This window comes from Caretta caretta, chromosome 4, assembly GCF_965140235.1.
Source record: "Caretta caretta isolate rCarCar2 chromosome 4, rCarCar1.hap1, whole genome shotgun sequence".
In the NCBI taxonomy this organism is placed as follows: Eukaryota; Metazoa; Chordata; order Testudines; family Cheloniidae; genus Caretta; species Caretta caretta.
Window position 1 is genome coordinate 138,478,158 of NC_134209.1, and position 10,071 is coordinate 138,488,228.

General features: G+C 38.0%; 1 protein-coding gene across 1 annotated transcript in view; it reads left to right on the forward strand.

The window, feature by feature from the left end:
* RNF212 (ring finger protein 212) overlaps positions 1 to 9,222 on the forward strand; it is a 28,060-nt gene extending 18,838 nt beyond the window's left edge. Inside the window, exons 9-12 of the mRNA XM_048849132.1 lie at positions 847 to 910; positions 3,079 to 3,151; positions 4,347 to 4,543; positions 9,185 to 9,222. Coding sequence (XP_048705089.1) covers positions 847 to 910; positions 3,079 to 3,151; positions 4,347 to 4,543; positions 9,185 to 9,222 — 372 coding nt within the window. The remainder of the gene's footprint in view (positions 1 to 846; positions 911 to 3,078; positions 3,152 to 4,346; positions 4,544 to 9,184) is intronic.
* Positions 9,223 to 10,071: the final 849 nt, after the last annotated feature.

A 10,071-nucleotide genomic window follows, 5' to 3' on the forward strand; every position in this document is an offset into this window, starting at 1 on the left:
AGAACAAGGATGTTTTTTGAAACACTAGTTGTTAAATTCTAGCAGTTAGTTTCTAATAGTCCATCCTTTGAATACAATAGAGATGTAGCCACGTGCCATTACCAAGTCATATAGCAAAATGCTTGAAATCTGTTCTGAAATGAATCCCAAAATATTAACATTACAAGAATGTTGTAATCATCCTCTATCATCCGTATGCAAGAACTTCAGAGTTACGGTTAAACTTAAAAGAAATCTCAACATTTTAAGGGATGCAAATGCACAGTTAAGGCACCCAGACAATCTTAACTTTTTGCTGTAGTGGCACTAGCCTCCAATCTTTCCTTGTTTTTATCTCACATAAGGTCTGAACAGTCTTGTATTTTTTTTATCCTTAACTTACTAATATATACTATCAACCCTGTCTCCAGTATTTTGTCTGAGAGTTTTTGCTTTATAGCTATATATGTTAAATGAAAACATCTCTGAAGCCCAGTTGAAAAGAGCTATTTTGTTGAATTACTGTAAGTGCTGGTTGCTAGAAAAAGGTTCTGAGAGGGCTACTGAGTAGAGAAATGAGGCATGGAGGGGAAATAGAAATCACTATGTGTGAGCATCATTTTGAAAATGAAGGCAGCATATATATGTGCTGTACTACGTTCAAACTACATGAATGCTGCATACACCCGTACCATTATGCATTAAGTACTATGCATGAAGAGTAGTCTCACATTTGAGCAGTATTTATCAAAATTATTTAAAATGTTTTACCTTAATGTTTTATAAAATATCTATAATTTATTGTTAAAGTGCATTAATAAATAGCTCATGTATTATACTATTATTAATACCTTTCCATGCACTTAGCCTGAGACAGTGACTGGTCCAACAAGACTGTCATTGATAAGCCCACCTCATGATGGACGTATGGGTAAGATTTTTTTTAAGTACCTGTCTAGACATAATGTATTATATATCTATAATGCTTAGTTTTAAGCATATGTGTAAAGTTAAATACATGCTTGAGTGATTTGTTGAATAGGGATGGATTGCTGATTTGAGCCCTCTGAGCTGTAAGAAAGGTATTGTGGAGAGATCAGTCCAGTAAGAAGGAGCTAGTTAAGAAGCAGAAATGAAGTGGTCAGTGGGTGACCTCCTTTAAACTAAGTAATGTTTGCTAAACAACCATTGTTAATAGTTGCAGAACAATTAGACTAATGTAGTGCTCAGAAACAGAAGTGATTTACTTGTGGTGCATGCACAGCCTTTTACTTGATTCGTATACTCTCTTATTAGTTATTACAGATTAACATTGTCTTAGTACAGACATTTGGTATGAAAAGGAAAAAATGAAGTTTGTTAATGAAAGTAAGAGTCCAAATTGGAAGCTTCATAAGAGTTGATTTCTGCTAGCACAAGGGTGGGGTGAGAATGGGAAATGGCTATGGTGGCTTTAAGTTACCTTTGCACCTTCCCAGTAGTGGGTAGTTCTGGGGTTGGAGAGGTCCCTGAGGTAAACTAGACAACCCTGGAGGCATGTCTATGTTATTGAAACCTTCCTGGGGTGTACTGTGTGCCACAATGTTTCCCAGATCTTCCGCAGTGCTGTGTCCTGTAGACCCATCTCCAATATGCCCCTCTCACCTCCAGCCTTATCCCCAACATGCTTCCTTATATCACAGCTTGTGGGGGAGTCCTCAGGAGGCAGCCTTATGGCTGGGTTCTGCAGTTCCTGCACCAGGGTAATTCTCTACCAGCTGGATAAAGAATTTTTAGGGGCCCTTTACGCTCCTCTAGCCATTTTACATGATGTAAAAAAGCTGGAGCAAAGGTGCTCCAGGGCTGCAATGGCATTCCTCATAGTTTAAAGTTCTGCACATGCTTAAGTGTTTCACAGGATCAGGGCTAGATTGTTCAGCACCTTGCCGGATTGAGTCCTTAGTTTGTGTGCAATACACATGATTTTGTAATTGTAATACACATACTTTTCTTACTACTTATCAGTAACCAATAATGATTTTATCATCTATTTCATATTTTATTTAAATGTTCAGATCCTCCGAAGCTACATATTTCCTTTCAAGATGTCTGTATGTCTAGAGCTTTGGATAACCATTTTCTCATGATGTTTAAATATAAATAAATGCATGAAATGAATTAAATAATAAAATTGAGCATAAATGTAAACCAGAGTCAGCGCTAGGCATGAGCACACTAAGCAATTGCTTAGGGTCCTGAGCAGCTCAAGGGGGCCCCTATTCGCTTTTTATTATGTGTTAGGGAGGAGTATTCCTGTTTAGAGCCCCTAATGGGCTAGCACCGCCTCTGACGTAAATAAAATTAAATGCTTTGCACTTTTCAGGATTCAGCCCAAAGAAAACAAAGGTTTGTAGTTGACAAAGTTCAGTGAATCAAAGCAAGCTAGTACAAGAGGCATAATGTTTGCAAAACTGAACATTAATACGGAGAGCAATTTCTTGGTAAACTAAGGAAAGCTTCTTAAGAAAGGATGGGTGAAAGAGAGAAACAATAATTGAGAATTGAAGCAGCTCGTGGATACTATTTTAATATTTTAATTGACAAGAGCAGGAAAAAGAAACTAACAAAAGAGGTGGGCAAATTTTTTCACCCAAACCCTTTTTTTACCAAAAAATGTAGATTTGGTTTGATCAACATTTCACAAATTGATGTAGAATTTGTCAGATTATTTCAGTTGGAAAAAAAACCCTTACACTTTTTTTTATTTATTGAAAAACTCCCCAAAAAAATTGTGTTGGGTCAACTGAAATAAATTTTTGTTTAAAATTTTTTGTATGGTGAGTGAACTGAAAAATTAGCTATTCACACAGCTGTACACAATTTTAATACTATGTTACTCCCTCATCCACATACTAGTTGTCACTTTCTGCCGCCACAACGTGCCTACCTCTATCCTTCACTTTTTGTCCTCAGGGCTCTCCACCATTGTTTATGCTGGCATAAACCTGTGATGAATTTGGCCCAAACTTTATAAACTAAGATTCTTACCTTTGTCTCCAAAAATGATACCTTCAGTAAAGGGTGCACTTAATTTTTAATATAGTTTTTAAATCATTATAGGTAGTGTTTCTTATAAAAGTTGTCAATCATCGGGACCAACTGCAAGTCAAAATAGCACAGCAGGATCTCTAAGGTAACTAGATACAGCTCATGCTTTTCAAAATGTTACAGGTTTTGTAAAGAGAATGAAATTAAATCTTGCCTTACTTTATCTTACTTAATCTATGTAGTGTAACGGCTGAATTGTGTATTTTGCCTTTCCAAAAAAGAAAAGATATTGTGCAAGCTAACTGTAATTTATACATGTTTTTATTCTTGTTGGATGGCCTGATTTTGAAACTATGGGTTCCAAAATTTGCACAGGCAGTTAGAGTATATATAGCTGTTTGCACCTGCAATCATGGTATTTGCACACAAAAATCTGTCTCTAATGTGAAAAAAGTGGCCAAAATCTTTGTTTTATGTCTCATCTGAAAGGCAGCACTTCCACCAGCACAATATTGCATTCATTATACTTGGGATATGGCTTCTGTAATTACTCAGAGAGAATAGTGTTACCCACTAAATCACCTGAAACACTTCCTGCAGCACCTACATCTCACTTAGAAGTTTCTCATCCAAGTATTGACCAGCCTCGTTTTTAAACTTGCACGAATTGTGGAAATCACAGAACAATGCGATATGGTTCCAGACCATGCAAGTGCATTGCATCCACAATTTTCAATCATAAGAACAGAAAAATGGCCATACTGGGTTAGACCACTGGTCCATCTAGCCCAGTAGCTTGTCTTCCCACTGTGGCTGGTGCCAGATGCTTCAGAGGGAATGAACAGAAATGGCAATTATCAAGTGATCTGTTACTTGTCATCTAGTCCAGCTTCTGGCAGTCAGAGGCTTGGAGGACACCCAGAGGATGACTATCTTGGCTAATAGCCATTGGTGGACCTATCGTCCATGAACTTGTCTAATTCTTTTTTGAACCCAGTTAGACTTTTGGAGGTGTGTTGTGTGACCTTATGTTTGTTTTAAACCTGCTACCTATTAATTTCATATTATTATACATTTTCAGATTGATATGAAAATACATAATACAAATATAAAAAGTCCTTTTTTCCTGTTTCATCACTTTCTCCCTTGTCTTGTCTTTCAGTTGTTTGCAAAAATGTCACCCAACAGTCTAACATTCTGATAAATAATACATGTGTGTGTGAAATAACTGATAATAATTTTTTCCTTTAAAATATAAACTTTGAGAATTTCTTTAACAATTTTTGAAATCTATTGAAGTATAAAAATGTTTCAGATCTTTTCACTGATTGCATTAACAGATCAACACCACTAAGAATACCAAATAACGGACATTCGTTCACTTCATCATCTGGATCACAAAGTACTAGAATAGGCTTATGGGATACTCCTCGTTTCAGAACTCCTCAGTTGTATGCATGTACACCACCTTTCTCACAGACATCTGTAACAAGACAGCCAATCACCATCTCCAGTCTTCTACAGAGGCAACATGTAGGCAAGTAAATTCTATGAATTATCAAAATTAAATTATTTGCCTTGAAAAGTTTTCAAGGTACAATATAAATTATTGATTATGCAATGCACAATTTATAATTTTGGAAATTTTGGGGTATAATATCAACACAATGTGAAGCCTTCCATACAATATTTAGAGTAGTTGAGAATGTACCTTTTGTTTTAATTTGTATGATGATATTGGAATAAAGATATAGAGAAGCTTAAATCTAGTAATTTTAATATTTGCTTTTAAGCAAAGTTCTACTTTTGAAAAATTCAATCTATATAATAATTTGGTAAAAGCTATTGTGATGGCAACTTTAATGTACTTCTTTTTCCCTTAGTTAATCCCTTGAAATCTGTAATTATTCAGAGGCAAAAAACTTGAATAAGAAGTTATTACCACTGACCTTTTGGCAAATACCCTAAGAGATTTTTTAAAATGTAATGTTATTTGAATATAAGGCTACATTAAGCCCCCATGGCTGACCTATGTCAGCTGACTTGGGCTCACAGGGTTTGGGCTGTGGGGTTATAAAATTGCAGAGTAGACATTTGGGTTTGGGCTGGAGTCCAGGGTCTGGGACTATTCCCACTCGTGGGGTCCCAGAGCTCAGCCTGCAGCCCAAGCCCAAACATCTACACCGCAATTTTTCACCCCTGCAACCTGAACCCCATGAGCCAGGTCAGCCGCAGGTGTTTAATTGCAGTGTAGGCATGGTCTGAAAGTCTTGAAATCAACAGCAGTGGTGGCCTTACCTTCTTAAAGAAACTGCAGATGCAGATGATAAACATGCAAGAGCGAGTGGTTCTAATTGGCTGCAGTTTAGTTTTCATAAATAGCATGCACTTGGTGTCTACGGATTATTGGGGCTTCAGATGCTGGACAACATGAGGCTGTTTATGGTCCTTCTGCAGTTGGCACCCAGATAGTAGCAGGGAGAAGCTGGTGCCAGCTCTGGTACCTCCCTTCCCCCACCCTCCTCTTCCCCAGCATCACCAGTGGTAACATCAAAACCTTCCTTCCTCCAAAGTTTCAGTTATGGTAAGGGCTAGGGAAAGAAAACAGAGCACATAAGGGGGTATCCTGGAAGGAGTTCTATAGGACCTGGGGATGAGTAATGAACCAGGTGAACTGGAGGTACAAATGTGGGAGGAGTATTCGGAAGAGATGAACTAGAGGCCCTGGGAGGTCAAAGGTATTAAATGTAGGCCTGAATGGGAACCCTGAAGAGACAGAGGAGGGTTTCAGCTGTGAACCTTCAGCAATGAATTTAGGAATGTCTGGAGTGGGTAGAGAGAATCTCTTAGTGCAGGGATGAACAGTAGTGGTGGGGATAAACTGAGGGAGTGTGTGTAATGAACTGAAGGGTCTGTAGGTAGTAGTTGGAAAGATGGATAGGATGTTGCTGGAGAGTGAGTGGCAGTTGGGAGGTCCTGAGGAGGAAGAGGAACTGTGTGGAAAAGAAACCAGGAGATCCTGAGAGTCAAGGAAAAAAAAGAACTGGTAGTGATCTGGATAGGAGCTGGGGGGAACTAATGGAGGAGCTGCTGAATGAGAGCCCCTGGGACTGAGCATGGAGGACTGGAAGGAATTCAGAAAGGATGGGGTAGAATAATTAGCAGGTAAGAGAAAGAAGGAAGAAAGGAGTCCAAAGATGGAAGAGAGAGAAGTGATGACACTTGGGGAGACAGAAAATAAGGAGAGAAGGGGGGATTGAAGAGGAAGAGAAAGTTCTTCTTCAAGAGATGTCCCTGTGGGTGCTCCACTTCAGGTCAAGGTGCGTTCCCAGCGCCTTCGTTCGGAGATACTGCTGACTGCTTCTTATTTACAATGTCACCTGAAAGTGAGAAAAGGCGTTCACATGGCACTTTTGTAGCCGGCATTGCAAAGTATTTATGTGGCAGGTATGCTAAACATTCGTATGCCCCTTCATGCTTCGGCCACCATTCCAGAGGACATGCTTCCGTGCTGATAATGCTCGTTAAAAAAATAATGCGTTAATTAAATTTGTGACTGAATTCCTTGGGGGAGAATTGTATGTCCCCTGCTCTGTTTTACCCGCATTCTGCCATATATTTCATGTTATAGCAGTCTCGGATGATGACCCAGCACATGTTCGTTTTAAGAACACTTTCACAGCAGTTTTGACAAAACACAAAGAAGGTACCTGTCAAGGTTCCTTCCCCACTCTGAACTCTAGGGTACAGATGTGGGGACCTGCATGAAAGACCCCCTAAGCTTATTCTTACCAGCTTAGGTTAAAAACTTCCTCAAGGTACAAACTTTGCCTTGTCCTTGAACCCTATGCTGCCACCACCAAGTGTGTTAAACAAAGAACAGGGAAAGAGACCACTTGGAGATGTCTTCCCACCAAAATATCCCCCCAAGCCCTACACCCCCTTTCCTGGGGAAGGCTTGATAAAAATCCTCACCAATTTGTACGGGTGAACACAGACCCAAACCCTTGGATCTTAAGAACAATGAAAAATCAATCGGGTTCTTAAAAGAAGAATTTTAATTAAAGAAAAGGTAAAAGAATCACCTCTGTAAAATCAGGATGGTAAATACCTTACAGAGTAATCAGATGCAAAACCTAGAGAATCCCTCTAGGCAAAACCTTAAGTTACAAAAAGACACAAAAACAGGAATATACATTCCATTCAGCACAGCCTATTTTACCAGCCATTGAACAAAAGTAAATCTAACGCATTTCTAGCTAGATTACTTACTAACTTTTTACAGGAGTTCTGAGCTGCATTCCTGATCTGTTCCCGGCAAAAGCATCACACAGACAGACAGACCCTTTAGTCCCCCCACTCCAGCTTTGAAAGTATCTTGTCTCCTCATTGGTCATTTTGGTCAGGTGCCAGCGAGGTTATTTTACCTTCTTAACCCTTTACAGGTGAAAAGGTTTTGCCTCTGGCCAGGAGGGATTTTATAGCACTGTGGACAGAAAGGTGGTTACCCTTCCCCTTATATTTATGATAGTACCAATGTGAGATTTCTAAGAATAGATAAAGCACTCGACCCAAGGTTTAAGAATCTGAAGTCCCTTCCAAAATCTGAGAGGTGTGGAGAATGCTTTCAGATGTCTTAAAAGAGCAACACTCCAATGCGGAAACTACAGAACCTGAACTACCAAAAAAGAAAATCAACCTTCTGTTGGTGGCTTGTGACTCGGCTGATGAAAATGAACCGCTCTGCTTTGGATCGTTATCGAGCAGAAGCCGTCATCAGCATGGATGCATATATTCTGGAATGGTGGTTGAAGCATGAAGGGACATATGAATCTTTAGTGCATCTGGCACGTAAATATTTTGCGATGCCAGCTACAACAGTGCCATGTGAATGCCTGTTCTCACTTTCAGGTGACATTGTAAACAAGACATGGGCAGCATTATCTCCTGCAAATTGTAACCAAACTTGTTTGTCTGAGCAATTGGCTGAAGTAGGACTGAGTGAACTAGTAGATTCTAAAGTTTTACATTGTTTTATTTTTGAATGCAGTTATTTTTTGTACATAATTCTACATTTGTAAGTTCAACTTTCATGAGAAAGAGATTGAACTACAGTACTTGTATTAGGTGAATAGAAATATACTATTTCTTGTTTTTTACAGTGCAAATATTTGTAATAAAAATAAATATAAAGTGAACACTGTACACTTTGTATTCTGTGTTGTAATTGAAATCAATATATTTGAAAATGTAGAAAACATCCAAAAATATTTAAATAAATGGTATTCTATTATTGTTTAACTGTGCGATTAATCGTGATACATTTTTTAAATTGTGTGATTAATCACAATTAATTTTTTTAATCGCTTGACAGCCCTATTTATGATATATTCAAAAATTGCAATTCAGATGTAAAATTGCAAGCTTCCTTCCCAAAGCTAGTAAGAAGCACCATTCTGTCCCCAAGACCAACAGTCAGAAAAATTTGGAGTTTGTAGGCCAAGCAGTTTTAGAAATATGACAAGCCAGAAAGAAAGAAAGATTAAATTGACCTTAATTGTTGAACCCCCATATCTTCCAAAAGCATTATGCAATTTGCCCCAGAAATGTCTTCCGTGGGCTATGATCTGGCTTGTGAAATGACATATGCATGTGATGGATTCGGGAAAAATGGGTGATAGAGGATTGGGTAGAAAACTGGACATGTAATCATGGAAAGATATCTTGAGCTTCAATTAAAGGAACAAGGATTTGATCTCAGTTTCTGGTGAAATCCAGTAATTTAAATGTAGTGTAATACGGTTTCTCTGAATAATGCTTCTGTTCATTGGTATAACTGAGATGAGAGTCTTACCTTAGCATCTTTTAAACAATTAGATTCCTAATTCTAAGTATGGGGCTCAATCCTGTTCACAAGTACACTGACACTTATTTTCATGTTCCCTGTAAAATCACTTACCATATTTGCACTTGCATACATAGAAACAGCTTTGCCAAAATTCACAGCAACATGTGTTCCTTTATGTTTGTTTTTTATATTAATATTTACAATGATTTTTCATTTTTGATTTTTTTATTATTTTTCTTAACAAAATAGATTTTACTTAAATGAATGCAATGATTCTTTAGCTTTATGTAAAACTATTTATACCTTTGTATTTTTAAATCTTCCTTATAGGATCTACTAATCTTGGAGGACATTCAGTAGAAAGATAAGCAAATGTCTGCAATCTATATTGTTCAATAAGCATCTGGAGAAACCCTCCACTGGCTTGTATAAATCGGAGAGTATATGTAATTTCTATAAAATGTAATGTTGGAATAAAACAACAAACTGGTCACCTTGGTGAAAGCACTCTTAAAATAATATTGCTAATTAAAATCCACAGTTCTTTTAAATGGAAATGGAAAATGTTTTACTGGTCTTAAAATCTTTGACCAAAAATGTATTGCATAAATATTCACGCTTTTGTAACCAGGCATCAAGACTAACATGACTGCATATTCAATAAGCACTTCTTTAAAGTACTCTTCTGTTGGTGAGAGCTTATAAATTCTCTGAATTGCCAAACTAGCTCTGTATATGAGTAGCTTCAAAGTGCATATTTGTTTAAATGGTTGTGCACATATACACTATTGTGTGCATGCTCTGTATTAGAGATGGGTCTAAATCAAAACTCCAGATCCTAACATCTTAACAGTTGGTGGTATTTGAATCCAGGATTCCAGATCTAGATTCAGAAGACCACTGTTAGCTTCCACTAGAGAAATGCACAAATTTTCTGGGATTTTAAATTCTGGCAGGCACTGCTGTGCCCATGAGTATAATAAAGTAAGAGATTCAACACTCCACAAAGTCCACCACTGGATTTGGTTGGCACTCCTCACTTGCCAGACAGCAGAGAGTAAAGTGGGGGAAGAGCAGCAGGTACTCCCATGAAGAGACTGGAAGTCTGTCTGCTACCCTGATAAAACACTGCAATAATGAATGGGGGTCTGGAGACCAGCAGGGTGCCTGGGTGATAGAGGTCTTTTGAGAACAGCTCTTGGTCTTGTAAGAACAGC